Raw genomic sequence first — 19,036 nt, forward strand, 5'->3', positions numbered from 1 at the left:
TCAGTTGGGTACGGTGGCTCACGCCTGTAATCCTAGCACTTAGGGAGGCGGAGGCGGGTGGATCACCTGAGGTCCGGAGTTCGAGACCAGACTGGCCAATAGGGTGAAACCCCGTCTCTACTTAATAAAAATAAAAATAAATTAGCTGGCGTGGTGGCACATGCCTGTAATCCCAGCTACTTGGGAGGTTGAGGCTGGGGAATCGTTTGAATCCAGGTGCCAGAGGTTGCGGTCAGCTGATACCATGCCATTGCACTCCAGCCTGGGCAACAAGAGCGAAACTCCGTCTCTTTAAGAAAAAAAAAAAAAATATATATATATATATATGTATGTATCTATACATATATACACGTATGTACGTATACACATGTATACATATGTGTATATATATATACACGTGTATATATATGTGTATACTCGTAACTGCTTCTAATTGGAGTGTATATTCAGGGCAGCTTTATAGTCCCGTGTTGCATCTTCAAGCTTTGGCCCAAATAAACTCTCTACTTATGTTTACCCCAGGTTTTTCCTTTTAGGTCAAAATATTCTTTAGAATGTGTTGAAGGAGCCTCCATGAGAGAATCTTTCCTCTGGTTTTACTCTGCTTGCTATAATCCCTAAGAATGCTGAGGCACATTGATCCCATCTAGAATATGCACATAAAAGCTGACCTCTGCCTAGGATTCACAAGACAGGACCAGACTTTGGGCTGAAGACATAAAGAAAACTCATAGAAGACATTTTCTGCATCATGAGAGGTCATCCTAGGTGGAGCCCTTTGAGTTTTCCAGATCTTGTCCAGTGTCCTGCTATAGTTGTGTGGGAGGCTTCTGGTATGAACAGAATCCTGTGGCAGAATCTGTTACTGTGGCAGAATCTGTTACCTGTAAAAAAGCACCTTAGCAGTGGGAGTTCAGGGCCACAAAATATTCAGAGCCAAAGTCACAACTATGCCTCCCTATAAACTGTGTTACTGGATAGAGTAGTTTTGTCCTTCCCTTTGCCTCAGAGTTAGCTGATCACAGACAGGGGCTATCACATCTGTATCCAGGATCTGCAGCTTTGCCAGGGCTGTTTCATTTTCTGTTTGCATCCCACTAATTGAGCCTGAATCTCTCCTGCCTGGATCACTATGGGGATATCAGCCCAAGGTCACTGGGGACACACTAGCATCTGTATTTGAGACATCTGAAGATGTCCTGTGCAGACTGGGGTCAGTATGGCAGCATGGTCTAATTCTGCTCCCATTTTAGAGGAAGAGAAATGACTCATTCAGGGTTTGTTCCTCCCCTCACAGAATCTCCTTGGTTTATACCCAGATAAGAGTTGCTCCAGTTTTCTAGGTTTTTTTTTGGTGAAAAGTGAGATCTGGAGACTCAAACTGATCCATAAGCTAATTGCTTCTATTTCATATGGTCCATTAGAAAAAGAGATGAAATAGTCATGGTCCCTACCCTCAAGGAACTTGCAGTCTGGAGCACATGAATAAATGGTTGAATTCAGCATCATGTGTTCAGTACAAAGACGGAAACTGTACAGGACACTTAAGCTTCATTTGGGTTACTTCCCTTTTATTGTTTTGTGAGTTTTTATGCCACCACCTGAAAAGAGTATTCATTGACAGAAGTTGTTATTGTTAGTATTGTTTTCACCTTGCTAAGAATAAATATTTAGCTTCTAATATAATTGCTCTAGAGAAACATAAGGGATTTGGTTAAATTCCTTGTAGTATGTTATTAAAGACACAGAGAAGTGGCTAAAATAGATTAAAATTTCATAAAATCTGGGAATCAAATTTCTCTTGGGCAGGCTTAGAAAAGACAAAACTGAAAAATCTTAGTGGCATAAGAACAGAAATCTAGGTCCCACTCTCTGTCCTAACCCTGCCCAGATCCACCCTCTGCTAAACCTTGTCCAGGTCTGACCCCACACTGAAATTTCTCGGAATTGCTTAGAGGAGATCAGAGTTTGGAGTGACTACTCCTACTGCTTCTCCAGAGCTGGTGCTCCCAATTTCCTGAAACACAAAAGCAGATAAATGGGGAAAAGCTGTATACTTTTGGGCCTTAAAATCTTTTTTATACAATTAAAGCCAGTGTTTCTGGAGACATCTCATCCAGCAACCTGTCATCTCTGCAGTTTTAGTGTTTTTTTTGTTTTGTTTTGTTTTTCCACAAATCTTAAATACAAACACAAAAATAAATTTCTCTGAATTGCATTTAATACACCCTTTGTTTCTTTGTGATGTATTTATATTGAGTGGTTATTCTATACCTTTAAAAAACAAATCAGTGGTAGGAAAATGGAAAGGAAATGGTAATTTTGGGCCCTGCATTTAAATCCTGAGAAGTATTGAACACCTAGTGCCCACCTCCCAGGATGTCCTGAGAATTAACACATAATGTGATTGTCTCAGCACAGTGCTCTGTGACATACTCCTGAGTACATAGTACGTGCTCCATCAATATCGCATTAATACAGGTGCACATGTTTTTTTTTTTTTTCTTTCTTTTTTTTTTTTGAGATGGAGTCTCAGTGTGTCGCCCAGGTGGAGTGCGGTGGTGTGATCTCGGCTCACTGCAGCCTCCACCTCCTTGATTCAAGTGACTCTTCTGCCTCAGCCTCCTGAGTAGCTGGGATTACAGGCGCACGCCACTACGCCCGGCTAATTTTTGTATTTCTGGTAGAGACGGGGTTTCACCATATTGGCCAGGCTGGTCTCAAACTCCTGACCTAGTGACCCCCCGCCTCTGCCTCCCAAAGTGCTGGGATTTATAGGCATGAGCCACTGCGCCTGGACCACATGTTGTTTTTCAAATGCAGACTTACTGAGACATTGACACCATCTCCAGCCTCTGTGAACTTAAACATCCGGCAGAGAATGCTAATGCTTCAGGATGATGATTTGTGGTCTTGTCTTGGGATGAAAAGTATTTGTGTTGTGATAAGGTTGTTGGGGTAAAGGACTGTGCTGTGCCTGCTTTCTCTAGCCGAGTGGTAATATAATGTGTCTAGGTGGAGGAACATCAGCATTAACAGAAGACTTGCTATAAGAAGCTAATTCATGAACTCTTCAAACCTGCAAAATTTTGTTACAGTGAGGCCTAGAATATCAAATAATTACTATGCGCATTGAAGCTTGAGAGGCAGTGCTAAGTGACTCTCAGCACAGTCTTCCAGTAGGATCACATGTACAATTTGAAGAGAAATCACTTGTGCCCTCCCCACAGACCCCGTCTGTTGTTCTGGGTGGAAACATTTCTGATTTTTAAATTAAGTTCCTTGCATATTACAGCGAGGCCAAGGTCAAGCGTGAGGCATTCCAGATACTTTCATGAGAGGTGAGTTCAATCTTTTTTCCAGGAGGTCACAGGGCCTACTCTGCTTGGTTTTGGTAGGGGCAGGTCAGTGTAGCCCATTATTTTTATTGCAGGAACAGGAACTGTTGGAATGCCTTCCTTTTTCCGTGGAGCTATAGGATACTTTAGAGAACATTACTGTGTTGAAAGTTATTTTGTCAGATAATCCCAGTCAGTCACATGTCAGAACTAGTTCTCTTAACTCATTTCACCTGTAGTCAAATTAAGAACTCTGTCACTTGATACATATATATTTTCAGGAACACTTAACATTCAGGGATGTGGCCATAGAATTCTCTCCAGAAGAGTGGAAATGCCTGGATCCTGCACAGCAGAATTTATATAGAGATGTGATGTTGGAGAACTACAGAAACCTGGTCTCCCTGGGTGAGGATAACTTCAATACATAATTCCTAATACTCCCTCAGAGTTTGATTTTCTATTTTTGTAGAATGTCTCTTGGGAGCTTCTGCTTTGTGTGAATTAATTTCAGTTTCTTTCTTTAAGAAACTATTGGGAGTTTTCTGGTGTAAAAAAGAATATTGTTAAGATGTTTTATCTCTATGTAAACCTTCTCTTTTCTTGAGCTAATTTGTGTCCTCCATTCTAGGTTAGTGGTAATTCTCGAAATTCAATGACATAAAATATTGTTTCCCACATCTTAAAATACAGTTTGCACTGCTTATTTTGATTCAGTAGTACTTGGTAGTGGAACTTAGAACCCACAGATTTAAAATACTTAAATATTTTAAGGATTCTGTCAGGAAACAATTTTTGGATTATCTAGGATCTTCCATAATTTCTCTTTTCTGCTTAGTATAGTATTAGGTAGGTAATTGGAGAATCCCTAACACTAGTCATGTTAATTTTTAAAACTAAAACAGGTGTTGCTATCTCTAACCCAGACCTGGTCACCTTTCTGGAGCAAAGAAAGGAGCCCTACAATGTGAAGATACATGAGACAGTAGCCAAACACCCAGGTAGGTGACAGTGAATGAAGGAGAGGACATAGGCCAGGGGAACAAGGTCAAGAAGGAAGCCAGGCCTTCAAATGTAGTTTGGGAAACTCTGCTCCAATGTAAATAATTTCTGAAAAGGCTGCATTTTTTTCTCATATTCACGAATAGGGACATCTTTTGTCCCACGCTGTTAAATCTTCTAAGAATTCTCTTTTTTCTTTAGTGATCTCCCTTCAAGTTTACAGGGAGAGCCAATGTCTACTTTATTGTTTATAAGGGGCTGCACGATCTGACTGCTGTTCCATTGCTTTTGGAAACATAGAAATATGTGTATATTGAGCTCTATGTCAATGTATTTTTTTCAAATATTCTTTTTGTATCGTGTCTAAAATGTGTAAGGTGAGTAGTGGACATATTGGAATTTGGTTCAGAAATCCCAGGAACACGAGAGAGAGATGTTGTATCTTTTCTGCTTAGTGATTTTTAATCCTATAGAGGTTGCAAATATAATTCTACAAAAATTCTTACTCAGCAGTTTTATCAGAATAAGCATTTTCCTAAATATGAAAAAAATGTAATGTTACTTCAGAATGTTATTGTTTTAGTATAAACTGAGATTTGTGGTTTAAACTCTGTATGCGCAAATTTTCAAATTACAATATAACAGTTTAAAGCACAGGTTTCCAATATTTTGGCTTCCTTGGGCCACATTGGAAGAATTGTCTTGAGCCAGACATAAAATACATTAATACTAATGATAGCTGATGAACTTAAAGAAAAAGGTTGGTGAATAATTTTTGTGATATCCACCACCTTAGATAAGCAAAAAAGCCCTCTCATTCAAAGGTTTGGCCCCCACTGGATTAAAATATTTACTCACCTTCTAGATTTCTTAAATGTACTATGACATTAACCAGCTTAGAACATTGCTAATATTAAGCATTCAATCGTTACCTTATTTCTTAGCAGCGGTTATAATTTTGTCTTATTTAGTAGGAAGCCTGAGATTCTGTCATTGAGATGTATCTGTCTATCTATAGCTATATAAAAATGTTTCTCTCACATATACCTAAATAAGTTATATATGTGTATAGTAAATTCTTTTTTTTTTTTTTTTTTTTTTTTTTTTTTAGGCGGAGTCTGGCTCTCTTGCCCAGGTTGGAGTGCAGTGGCCAGATCTCAGCTCACTGCAAGCTCCGCCTCCTGGGTTCACGTCATTCTCCTGCCTCAGCCTCCTGAATAGCTGGGACTACAGGCGCCCGCCACCTCGCCTGGCTAGTGTTTTGTATTTTTTAGTAGAGATGGGGTTTCACCGTGTTAGCCAGGATGGTCTCGATCTCCTGACCTCGTGATCCGCCCGTCTCGGCCTCCCAAAGTGCTGGGATTATAGGCTTGAGCCACCGTGTATAGTAAATTCTTAACATTGTTGATAGATTCTTGGAAACTAAGTGAAGCAACGTATCATTTTAGAAGGCGAATCTTAGGGCTTGGTGCGTTGGCTCACGCCTGTAATCCCAGCACTTTGGGAGGCTGAGGCAGGTGGATCATGAGGGTAGGAATTCAAGACCAGCCTGGCCAACATGGGAAAACCCCATCTCTACTAAAAATAAAAAAAGTTAGCTGGGCATGGTGAGGGGGCGCCTGTAATCCAGCTACTCGAGAGGCTGGGGCCGGAGAATCACTTGAACCTGGGAGGCAGTGGTTGCATTGAGCCGAGATCACGCCATTGCACTCCAGTCTAGATGACATGAGCAGAACTCTGTCTCAAACAAACAAATTTTACCAGAGTTTAATTGACATAAACAAGAGTTATGTTTGGTATATAGCAACATTGCTTCATTTATAGTTGCCGTTTTCAAGAACCTGTTTTTTACATTAAGTGAGAACTTACTGTACATCTGTGTATGTGTGATATGGATTTTTCTGGTAAAAATAGTATAACTGTATTTAATGTTTACAATGTAATGATATGCACATATTTTGTAATAATTTGATATGCATATATTTTATTGTAAAATATAGTCAGGTTGATCAGCACATCTATTACCTACATAGATAACCATTTTTTTTTTTTTTGGTAATAAAAACACTTAAGGCCTACTGTTGTAGCAAATTGTAAGTATACATTATAGTATTACTAACTATAAACACAATGCTATTTTGCTAATCTAATGCTATTGTACATTAGATTTCTCAGACTTATTCACCTTATAACTAAAAATTTGTACTCTTTGAACAACATCTCATTATGGTCCCACCCCTAGGCACCAACAACCACCATTCTACTTTCTGCTTTTATGAGTTTACATTTTTAGATTCCCCGTCTAAGTGAGAAGCAGCAGCAGTTTCTTTGTCTGTGTTTGGCTGATTTAATTTAGCATGATGTCCTCCAGATCTATCCATGTTGTAAATGGCTAGATTTCCTTTTCTTTTATGGCTGAATAGTATTCTACTGTATGTGTGTATATATATATGTGTGTGTGTGTATATACACCCCCCCCATATTTTGGCTATTGTAAATATGCTACAATGAACACGGGGCTGAAGATATTTCTTCAAGGTGCTAATTTCCTTTGGTAGTATACCCAGAAGTGGTATTGCTGGATTATATGATATTTCCATTTTTACTTTTTACTGTTTTTTTTTTTTTTTTTTTTTTTGAGTCGGAGTCTTGCTCTGTTGCCCAGGCTGGAGTGCAGTGGGGTGATCTTGGCTTACTGCAACCTCTGCCTCCTGGGTTCACGCCGTTCTCCTGCCTCAGCCTCCCAAGTAGCTGGGGCTACAGGCGCCCACCACCACGGCCATCTAATTTTTTTTTTTTTGGTAGAGACGGGGTTTCACCATGTTAGCCAGGACGGTCTCGATCTCCTGACCTCGTGATCCGCCCATCTCAGCCTCCCGAAGTGCTGGGATTACAGATGTGAGCCACTATGCCCGTCCTTTGTGCTGTTTTTTATGATGACGTTATCAATTTATATCTCACCAACAGCATATAGCACTTACCTTGTATGTATGTCTTCTTTGGGGGAAAAAAATCTAACCTTTTGCCTATTTTTGAATGGCTTATCATCATCATTATTGTTTTGCTTTGAATTGTAAAAGTTTCTTATACATTTTGGATATGGATATTAACTTTTTTTTAAAGACGGAGTTTCGCTCTTGTTTCCCAGGCTGGAGTGCAGTGGTGCGATCTCAGCTCACTGCAACGTCCGCCTCCTGGGATCAAGTGATTTTTCTGCCTCAGCCTCCCAGATAGCTGAGATTACAGGCATGCCCCACAATGCCTGGCTAATTTTGTATTTTTAATAGAGATGGGGTTTCTTCATGTTGGTCAGGCTGGTCTCAAACTCCTGACCTCAGGTGATCTGCCTGCCTTGGCCTCCCAAATTTTTTATCAGATATATCGCTTGCAAATATTTATATCCTGTAGGGTTTTTAGAAATTTTGTTTTCTTTTTCTTTACTGTGCAGAAGCAGTTTACTTTGATACAGTCCCACTTGTGTTTTCTTTTGTTGCTGTGCTTTTGACGGCATATCAAAAAAGTTATTGCCAAAGCCAGTATCAACAGGGCTTTTCCATATATGTTCTTCAGGAGTTCTAAGGTTTTTTATCTTACATTTAAATGTTTCATTTTGAGTTAATTTTGGGGTATGGTGTAAGAAAATGATCTACTTTTATTCTTTTGCTTGTGGATATCCAGTTTTTCTGGCACCATATATTGACAAGACTATAATTTCTGCATCGTATATTCTTGGTTCCCTTGCCAAAATTAGTTGACCTTGTATGCATGGATTTGTTTCTGAGCTGTCTATTCTGTTCCCTTGGTTTTTATATCTGTATTTATGCACATACCATACTTTTTTGCTTACTATAAGCTTTAAATAAAGTTTAAAATTAGAAGGTATGATGACCCTAGCTTTGTTCTTTCTCAAGATGGCTCAGGTTATTTACAGTTGTTTAAGGTTACACTTAAATTTTACAATTGTGTTTACTATTACTGTGAAAAAGGCCACTAAAATTTGGTAGGGATCTATTTGAATCTACAAATCACTTTCGATAATATACTTTGATAGTATCTGTTATCCTAATGGAATATGTTTTTATTTATTTGTGTCTGCTTCAGTTTTGTCATTATTGTATTTAGTGTCTAAATTTATTTTTATAAACTAGATTTTATATCTTGTATTTAGTATATAAATTTTTTCACTGGTTAAATTTATTTTGAATTAATTTCTTTTTATAGTATTGCAAATTGAATTTTTTCTTTTTTTGGAAATTTTGTTCCTTTATGGACATGAAACAAATATTTGTATGTTGGGCCAGGTATATTGTTCAGTTTTGTAATTCCAGCACTTACAGAGGCCAAGGCATGTGGATCACTTGAGCACTGCAGTTTGAGATGAGCCTGGGCCTTGTAGTAAGACCCTGCCTCATAAACACAAACCAAAAAATTCCACAAATATTTGTATGTTGATTATATATCCTTGTACCTTTATGAATGCCTTTATTCAGTTTTTGTTATTCTAGTCTAGGATTTCAAGTATATGCATGATTATATTATCTACAAACAGTAACATTTTTACTTCTTTTGAAAGCAGGAGAGCCTTGTTCCCCTTTTCCTTGCCTAATTGTTCTGATACAAACTTTTGGTTATATGTTAAGATAGAAGCTGTGGTCCTGGAAGCATGCTTGTAGATCTGGGCCTCAGCTGTGGTCCCTGAAGCAACCCTGTGTCTGTATATTTTAAGGATTTAACAATGATTTACAGTTTCTATGATCTCTTTTTTTGGCAGGTAAACATCTCCTTTTGTTGGGTCCCCAGGCTGATGAGATTATCTCTGGGTTTGCAGAGAAGGGTTGTAGCTGGGTCACAAGGGTGATGCTGGGTCTGTTGTGCGTTCTGCGTTTGATGGTTGTGTTGCCAGAGATTTGGACAGTTATGGATTCTTTCTGGGCCCTGGAAAGATTAGGTTTCCTTGAGGACATTAATCTATATGGCAGGCAGTAGGCTAGGGTTTTGAAGTTTGTCTGCATATTATGGCCCAAATACCAGGTGTATGAATGGGTTTGGCTTTTGCTGACTACCTGGGAACAGTTTTTACGGGTCTCTCTGTGGGCCTCTGAGTGTGTACGAATGGCCACAGACTGTGACTACATATGGCTAGAACTGAGTCACAGGGCTGCTTCAGGGACCACAGCTGAGGCCAGGATCTGCAGGCCTGCCTCCAGGGCCATGGCTGGCTGTGTCTTCCTGCAGGTCTCTTGATGGGAAGGACCACTTCTGGACTATAGCTGAGACTGAATTTGAGAGAGGTTACAGAACTGCTTTGGAATCTTCAGTAAGACCAAGCTCCGTGCATCATTTCCTTGTCTGTAGCCATGTCTATGGGCTCTTGAGTTGGCCACCTGGTGAGGGCCTGCTTTTTCCTAATAAACCCCCTTGATCTTTGACTCCACTGGGGTTTCACAACCCTAACTATAGGCAAGCAATTTGCTACTTATGTTTTCTAGGAGTTTACTACATAAAATATCTTATATAAGTGGAACCTCATAAACTGTCACTTCGTTAGTGTTTTATTTCACTTAAAATAATGGCTTTAAGATTTATCCATATTGGCCGGGCGCGGTGGCTCACGCCTGTAATCCCAGCACTTTGGGAGGCCGAGGCGGGCGGATCACAAGGTCAGGAGATCGAGACCACGGTGAAACCCCGTCTCTACTAAAAATACAAAAAATTAGCCGGGCGCGGTGGCGGGCGCCTGTAGTCCCAGCTACTCAGGAGGCTGAGGCAGGAGAATGGCGTAAACCCAGGAGGCGGAGCTTGCAGTGAGCCGAGATCGCGCCACTGCACTCCAGCCTGGGCGACAGAGCGAGACTCCGTCTCAAAAAAAAAAAAAAAAAAAAAAAAAAAAAAAAGATTTATCCATATTGTAGTATCTGACAAGATATTTTCATTTGTGTGTAAATAATTTTTTATTGTATGTGTAAACCACATCTTTTTAAATTATTCAGCTGTTGAAGGATGTTTGAGTTTTTTCATGTTTTGGCTTTTGTAAATAATGTGGTTTGGATCTGTATCCCCATTCAAATCTCACATCAAGTTGTAAGCCCTAATATAGGTGGGGCCTGATGGGAGGTGATTGGATTATAGGGTTGGCTTCTCATGAATCGTTTAGCACCATCCACTTTGGTACTGTCTTTGCCATAGTGAATGATTACTCCTGAGATATCATTTTCTTTTTATTTTTGATAGCTTATCCATTGCAGTTCAATCTAAAAGTGAAATTTCTACAGAATCATGAACTATTTTAACAAAGAAAAAAATCCCTCATTCAAACTTTGTAGTGGTAATGGCTTTGCAGCATTTAGAAAACTATGCTATCAACAAGCTTTGCTTTATGAACTGAGATGCACAGAATCTAGAAAGCAGATGAAAGTGAATTATTTCTTCAGCATTTTAGTAAAACTTCTGGTAATGAAAGCAAATATGGCACATAACAACTCAAGCATAAATCAAGATGGAGAGCCTGCAAAGTTTGATTTCTTAAATTTTCCAAAAAGCTATCATTGCAACATGTAGGATTTCTGCCCTATTTTAACCTTACCAGTTTCAAAGGAAAGTAAAGGGAGTAGATTACATGTAGACAGCATGTGTGCAAGTGCACACACATGTAGGGTGGCAGGTAGAGTGTCTAATTCCTTCTTCCCACTACACAAGTCTCACTTCACAGAAATCATTAGGTAAAGGAAAACCAATGAAGAGTTCTGCAGTTTTCTTTTAATAACTAAAGAGATCTCATTTTCTAAAAGCACCTTCTTCCACACTCTCTCTTGCTTCTGCTCCTACTGTGTTAGATGACTCACTCTTGTTTTGCTTCCTACCATGATTGGAAGCTTTTTGGGGCCTCCTGAGAAACAGAAGCTGCTATGCCTCCTGTACAGCCTGCAGATCCGTGAGCCAATTAAACTTCTTTTTAAAAATAAGTTTTCCAGTGTCAGGTATTTATAGCAATACGAGGATAAACTAATACAGTGAATATTGTTGCAATAATATGGATGTACAAATATTTCTTTCAGATATACTTTGGATATTTTGAATAGGTGCTCAGGAGTAGAATTACTGGCTCATATAATAACTTCATTTTTAGTTTTTGGAGGAACCTCCATACATTTTTTTCAGGTGGTTGCATCACTTTTTCCCCACCAGCAGTGCACAAGAGTTTCAGTTTCTCTACATTAATTACAACATTTTTTTTTTTGCTTGATATTGGCCATCCTAATTAATGAACAATAATAACCTATTGTGTTTTTGCCTTACATTATTCTAAAAATTAGAAATTTTCTCAATAATTGTTATATGTATTTAATCTTTGGAGGAACATTTTAATTTGTTGTCTATTTGTTAATCATGTTACTTATTCTTTGCTGATTTTTTGGAATTGTTTATTCTGAAATGTTAACTTTTGTCAAATACATAATTTTTAATTTTTTGCTTTTGTGCTTCTTACATGGGACTCTTACTAAGTGTTTATGTTAATGTGTGGAGATAAATTTAATATAGTCTCATTTTTCTGTGGTTTTAAATTTGTTGCTCATGTGTTTGATGTTATAGGTAAGTTATTCCTGTATTTTCTTCTAAAAATTGTAGAGTTATAATTCTTACATTTCAATATTTAACTCACTAAAGAGTTTTTGTACATGGTTCAGGGGAAGGATCCAACCTCAATTTTTTCCATGTGGATACAGAGTATTCCAACACCATTTATTGAAGAGACTGTCTTTTTCTTATTGTATGGTTATAGCAACCTTGTTGAGGATCATTTGAGCATATACATGATGGTTTGTTTTTGACTCATGTCTGTAATTCCAGCACTTTGGAAGGCCGAGGTGGGCAGATCATGAGGTCAGATCGAGACCATCCTGGCTAACACGGTGAAACCCTGTCTCTACTGAAAATACAAAAAAATTAGCCGTGTGTGGTGGCAGATGTCTGTAGTCCCAGCTACTCAGGAGGCTGAGGCAGGAGAATGGCGTGAACTTGCAGTGAGCCAAGATTTCACCACTGCACTCCAGCCTGGGGTGACAGAGGGAGACTCTGTCTTAAAAAATATGTATATATAGTTTTCAAAAAGTATTTGTGTTTTCATCAGGATTACATTGAATTTGAATATCACTGGGTAGTGTTGTCATTTAACAATATTAAATCTCCTGACATAAAGAAGAGTATGTTCAAGAGTGTGTTGGCCAGGCATGGTGGCTCACACCTGTAATCCTAGCACTTTGGGAGGCTGAGGCGGGTGGATCACCAGAGGTCAGGAGTTCGAGACTACCCTGGCCAACATGGCGAAACCCCGTCTCTACTACAAATACAAAAATTAGCTGGACGTGTTGGCACATGCCTCTAATCCCAGCCACTCAGGAGGCTGAGGCAGGAGAATCACCTCAACCTGCGGGGTGGAGGTTGCAGTGAGCCAAGATCACTCCATTGCATTCCAGCCTGGGCAACCAGAGCAAAAGTCCATCTCAAAAAAAAAAAAAAAAGTTAAGTTTCATATATTTTTGGATTTGGCAATTTTGCTTCTGCTTTTGATTTCTAGTTTTTGTTTTGCTTTGTTTTGTTTTGAGACAGAGTCTTGCTCTGTCGCCCAGGCTGGAGTGCAGTGGCAGCATCTTGGCTGGGAGTAGCTGGGACTACAGGCATCTGCTACCACACCTGACTAATTTTTTTTTGTATTTTTAGTAGAAGCAGGGTTTCACCGTGTTAGCCGGGATGGTCTTGATCTCCTGACCTGGTGATTCACCCGCCTTGGCCTCCCAAAGTGCTGGGATTACCGGCGTGAGCCACCGAGCCCTGCCGATTTCTAGTTTTATTCCATGTGGTCTGAAAGGATGTATTGTATAATTCAATCTTTAATGCATACCAGGCTTAATACCTTGATGACAAATAATCTGTACAACAAACCTTCATGACCCAAGTTTACCTGTATAACAAACCTGCACATGTACCCCCATCCTAAAATAAAGTTAAAAAAAAAGTTGTTTTGCATTCTAGCAGGTTGTCCATTAAACAACTACTCATTTTCTTCTCCACTTAACCCCTGTCACAGTTTAGTCTGTTTCTAAGCGTTTAACTACTTTAGATATCTTACATAAGTGGAATTACATAGTACTTGTCTTCTTGTTCCTGGCTTCCTCCACATAAATAAAGTCTTAAAAATGTATCCTTATTGTGGATGTAGAAAAACTTCTGCTTTTAAGAAGCTGAATAATAATTATTTGTATATTCAAAATTGTCATTTATTTATTAAGAAAAGTTTTTTTTCACTTTTGTAGATAATACTACAACGAATATGGATGTGTAAGTTACTCTTCCTTTGATAATACACGCAAGGGATTATTTACATGCTCTATTCTGTTCACTGGCATTGTCTTTTTTGAATCTAGTTCTAAACTATTTCATTAACTATAGCTTCATAATAAGTTTTTAAAGTCATGATGTATGATGCTTCTGATGTGTCTCTTTTTGACAATTGTTGAGCACTTCTGGTCTCTTTAATTCTGATACAATTTTAGGATTGCTTCTTTGTAATTTAAAGTATACCACCTTCAGCAGTCTTTGTCAGGGGAGACAAAACTCATCTTCACACAGAGGAAGAAGCATAGAATTGGGAGTTCCTCCTGGTTGCACCATGCCTAAGCAATATGGTGAAATCCCATCTCTACCAAAAAATAGAAAAATATTAGCCGGGCATGGTGGCATGCACCTGTAGTTCCAGCTACTTGGAGGCTGAGGCAGGAGGATCGCCTGAACCCTGGGAGGTCAAGTCTGGCATGAGCTGAGACTGTGCCACTGTACTCTATCCTGGGTGACAAAGTGAGACATTGTCTCAAAAATACATAAAGATATCACAGCAGCCTTAGTTGGAGGGAGACTGTGGGTCTGTTGGAGAATGGAGAGTTTAAAATTTTGCACAGAAGCTGTCACACTGTGAATCGTCTTGTGATTCTAGGTATCCTCCAGGGGTGAGAGGGGACTGAGGACTCAAAGGGAAGGAGTTCTCACCCCTTTTGCTATAAAGTGATTTCTGCACATTTACACACATGCACGCTAGGCAATGATGTGGCCACACTTCTCTCATGACAAAGCTTCATTCTCAGAAATTGTGCTGAGAGCACCTCTGCTTCTAGAGTTTTCCAATAATAGGAAACATAAGTAAGTGCCCAGAAGACTCGGGTTCTTTCTGCCTCTCAGATCTTGAATCTGCACCAGTAACCTGCTTCCTCCAGTAGCCTAGGCTTCTGGATCACCTGACCATCTTATCTCCCTGCACGCACACATTTATAAGTCAGAGCTGCCCTGCCGGGTCCAGTATCTATAGCAGTAACCAGTCCTTTCTCTAACTGTGCACTGACCCTCACTCATGGGTTCTTGATAACATCTTTTCTTATTCTGCATTTTTTCCCTCACAAACACTTTTCCTGTGAACACAGTATGCCCCAGGTCACCCTGCAGGTGCCTAAATCCAGGCCCTGTTGGAAATCAGATGTCCGTGAGTTCAAGGCAAAATTGTTGGATGTGGTTATTGCAAATATAAATGTAAAACAGAAAAACAGACTTAATCCTCCAGCTGGAAAAAAGGAAACGTATTTACTCCTTCCTTTTCTTAAAATATTTGACTTATAAAACTTTTATATGTAAATTATTTCTCTGCCTTTTATCTTTTTTGATGTTTTTTGTTTGTTTCTTCTTCTTCTTCTTTTTTTTTTTTTTGAGACAGAGTCTCACTCTGTGACCCAGGCTGGAGTGCAGTGGTACGATCTTGGCTCACCACAACCTCTGCCTCCTGGGTTCAAGCGATTCTTCTGGCTCAGCCTCCTGAGTAGCTGGGATTACAGGTGCCCACCACAACGCCCGGTGAATTTTTGTATTTTTAGTAGAGACAAGGTTTCACCCTGTTGGCCAGGCAGGTCTCAATTGCCTGATCTTGTGATCCACCCACCTCAGCCTCCCAAAGAGCTGGGATTACAGGCATGAGCCACTGTGCCCAGCCTTTGTTGTCTTCTATGTCTCTAATTTGTTTCTATTCTATTTTTTATTATTTTCTTTATTATCCTGACATTGAGATTATTCTTTTTCAAGTTATTTAAGAATTAAAGTTACAGTGTTTGAGATCTTGTTTCATATAAAAATATATTACTATAAAATTCTTTCTTAGAATTGCTGTTTTTACATTCTTTTGATATGTCCTGTTTCTATTTTCATTTGTTTCAAGATACTTTTTGATTTTTCTTTTTCTTCTTTGACCCATTGGTTGTTCAGAAACATGTTGTCTAATATATACATAATATAAGATTTTCAATGTTCACTCTCCTATTGGTTTCTCATTTATAAAACTGTAGTTTTAAAAACTTGATATGATTTCAAGCTGGGCTTGGTGGCTCACACCTGTAATCCCAGCACTTTGGGAGGCTGAGATGGGTGGATCACGAGGTTAGGAGATCAAGACCAGCCTGGCTAACAAGGTGAAACCCTGTCTCTACTAAAAATACCAAAAAATTAGCCGGGTGTGGTGGCGGGTGCCTGTAGTCCCAGCTACTCAGGAGGCTAAGGCAGGAGAATGGCATGAACCTGGGAGGTGGAGCTTGCAGTGAGTCGAGATCATGCCACTGCACTCCAGCCTGGGCAACAGAGCAAGACTCTGTCTCAAAAAAACTAAAAAAACACAAATAACTTGATATGATTTCAGTCTCTGAAAAAATAAAAAGACTTGTATGTCTTTGTTGTGGGCCAGATTTAGGATGTATCCTAGAGAATGTTCCATGTGTGTTTGAGAAGAATATAAATTATTCTTTTGGATGAAATGTTCTATATATGTCTTTTTGGTGCAGTTGTTTTATAGTGCTATGCAAGTAATTGTTTTCTTACTAACTTTCTGTCTGAATGATGTATTAAGTAGGGCAATATAGTCCCCTCATACTATGTTTTTCTGTTTCTCCAGTTCTTTTAATATATGTTTATATATTTATGTGCTTCAATATTGGGTACATATATATTTTTAATTGTTACATTCTTCTGACAGCTTAGCCTCTTATGACTATATCATGAAGTTTTTTTTGTGGCAGTTGTTTTTAGAAGTCTATTTTGTCTGATGTAAATATAGCCTTTCCTACACTGTTTTAGTTATTACTGGCATGGAATTTTTTTTCATCCTTGAACCACTAACCTATGTATTTCCTTACATCTAAAGTAAGTCGCTTGTGCGCAGCATGTTGTTGATTTTTTAAATCTATTCAGACATTTCATGAGTGTTTTAGTTTATTTTTTGCATTAATAACAGAATATCCTACAATCGGTAATTTATAAAGAATAGAAGTTTACTTAGCTCACAATCTCGGATGCTGAGAAGTCCAAGAGCATATCATTCCCATCTGATGACAATCATATTTCCACATCACAACATGACCAAAGTGTTGATTCTGATGGAAGGTGTACACCAGAGCTCACTTTTATGATAGACCCACTCATGATGACTAACCCACTCGTGGAATAATGATACTGATCCTCTCATGACCTTATAACTTCTTAAAGGCCTCACTTATTAATTTTCTCACAATGGCAGTTACATTTTAACATGAATTTTGGAGGGGAAACTCAAACCATAGCAGTGTGATTTTATTGGATAACTAAATTTTTTTATATTTAAAGGAATTACTGATTGATAAGAACTTATTACTATCATTTTGTTCATTGTTTTCTGACCATTTAGTAGTTTCTGTTTTTCAGTTCTTTCATGCTAACCTTCCTTGTATGGTATTGAGTTCGTTTCGTTTTTCTTGTTATATGCTTTGGTTTCTTTTGTGTGTGTATCTTCAACATTTTTTTTTTTTTTCATAATTTCCAAGAGACATAAAATATCTCATAGTTTAAAAAGTCTAGCTTAAGGTAACAATCTAACTTCTTCTTTACCCACATAGGATCTTACTTTGCTTCTCAGGATGTTGTGCAGCGGTGGAGTCACAGCTCAGTGCAGCCTCGAACTCCCCAATATCAAACAATTTTCCCATCTCAGCCTCCCAAGTAGCTGGGATTACAAGCACATGCCACCATGTCCAGCTAATTTTTTTGGTATTTTTTGTAGAGACAGGGTTTTGCCATGTTGCTCAGGTTGGTCTTGAATTTCTGGGCTCAAGAAATCTACCTGCCTTGGCTTCCCAAAGTGCTAGGTTTACAGGCATGCATTATCAGGCCCAACTACTTATTTTTTCAAAAAGAATAAATAGCTTTCTGAAATCTTTATTTTATTTTATTTTATTCTGGTATTTATTTTGGAGACAGGGTCCTGCTATATTGACCAGGCTGGTTTTGAACTCCTGGCCTCAAGCAAAAGTTAACTTCTAGGTATAAAAATAGTAAACAGTTTACTACCTTTAACACACTGTTTATGTCACACTTTACATCTTTTTATATTACATATCATTAACAAATTATTGAAGCTCTATGCTTTATTCACTTTGTGTGTGTGTTTTTTTTAATTCTAATTAGGAACTTTCTTTCTTTCTTTTTTTTTTTTTTTTTTGAGACGGAGTCTCGCTCTGTCGCCCAGGCTGGAGTGCAGTGGCCAGATCTCGGCTCACTACAAGCTACGCCTCCCGGGTTTACGCCATTCTCCTGCCTCAGCCTCCCGAGTAGCTGGGACTACAGGCACCCGCCACCTCGCCCGGCTAGGTTTTTGTATTTTTTAGTAGAGACGGGGTTTCACCGTGTTAGCCAGGATGGTCTCTATCTCCTGACCTCGTGATCCGCCCGTCTCGGCCTCCCAAAGTGCTGGGATTACAGGCTTGAGCCACCGCGCCCGGCCACAGGAACTTTCAAATGACTTTTAAGTTTGCTGATTTTTTTCCCCTGTATAACCGAGTCTCCTGTTAAAGCTTTCTGTTAAATATTTTAGTTCTACTATTGTGTAGTGCAGCTCCAGCATATCTTCTTGGTTATTTTTTAATGGTTTTCTTTATTATAATTGGTTTTCTCCATGTGTTGTTGCAAAAAATTTAGTAATCTGTGTACTTTTGCATCTTATCGAGATTTTTAAAGAAAATTATTTTAAATTCTCTGCTGGCCATTTTTTAGTTCTGTGTTTTATTGTTAGTGGTTCCTGGAGCATTTTTAGTTTCCTTTCATGCTGTTATGTTTGCCTGATCCTTCATAATTTGTGAAGCCTTGTTTTGATGTTCTTGCACCTGAAGGAGTAAATACCTGTTTCAGTCATTATAGACTAGTTTGAGGAGGTAAATATCTTCTCTTATTGGATTTCTGGGCTGATGAGATTTCCACTGAGATTGCAATAAAGTGCTTTGGAATCCAGTCACATAACTACTACTGGGTTTGCAGTGAAATTCCTGCTTGCACACCTGTCATCAGGGCATCAGACAGTTCTGGATTCTGTTTTTTGAGTAGACTGAACTTTCTTCAAGATGTTGATCAATATGACTGGCACTGAGGGAAAAAACCCTCCAGTTATATCTGCAGATTAAGGTGCTGATACAATCAATGTGAGCAGGTGTGGTTCCTGCTGTGTCGCCCTTGCGAGGTGTTTGGAAATGCTCTGAGTCGATGGACAGGTTCCTAGATGAGCATTACTGACCCTTGACCACATCTGAGAGGGTGGGAAACTGATTCATAGGGCTGCTTCAGGATACATAACTGAGACCAAAGTCTTC

The 19,036-nt window shown here is 38.9% G+C and overlaps 2 protein-coding genes across 2 annotated transcripts in view; both read left to right on the top strand.

The window, feature by feature from the left end:
- The window catches only part of LOC105483931 (zinc finger protein 721), a 177,736-nt gene that overhangs the window by 149,667 nt on the left and 9,033 nt on the right, over positions 1–19,036 (top strand). The gene's annotated exons all lie outside the window — the stretch shown is intronic.
- LOC105483800 (zinc finger protein 732) overlaps positions 1–19,036 on the top strand; it is an 88,921-nt gene that overhangs the window by 3,995 nt on the left and 65,890 nt on the right. Inside the window, exons 2-3 of the mRNA XM_071093943.1 lie at positions 3,620–3,746; positions 4,244–4,339. Of these exons, the coding sequence (XP_070950044.1) occupies positions 3,620–3,746; positions 4,244–4,339 (223 nt within the window). The remainder of the gene's footprint in view (positions 1–3,619; positions 3,747–4,243; positions 4,340–19,036) is intronic.

Source organism: Macaca nemestrina, chromosome 3 (genome assembly GCF_043159975.1).
Source record: "Macaca nemestrina isolate mMacNem1 chromosome 3, mMacNem.hap1, whole genome shotgun sequence".
Lineage (NCBI taxonomy): Eukaryota > Metazoa > Chordata > Mammalia > Primates > Cercopithecidae > Macaca > Macaca nemestrina.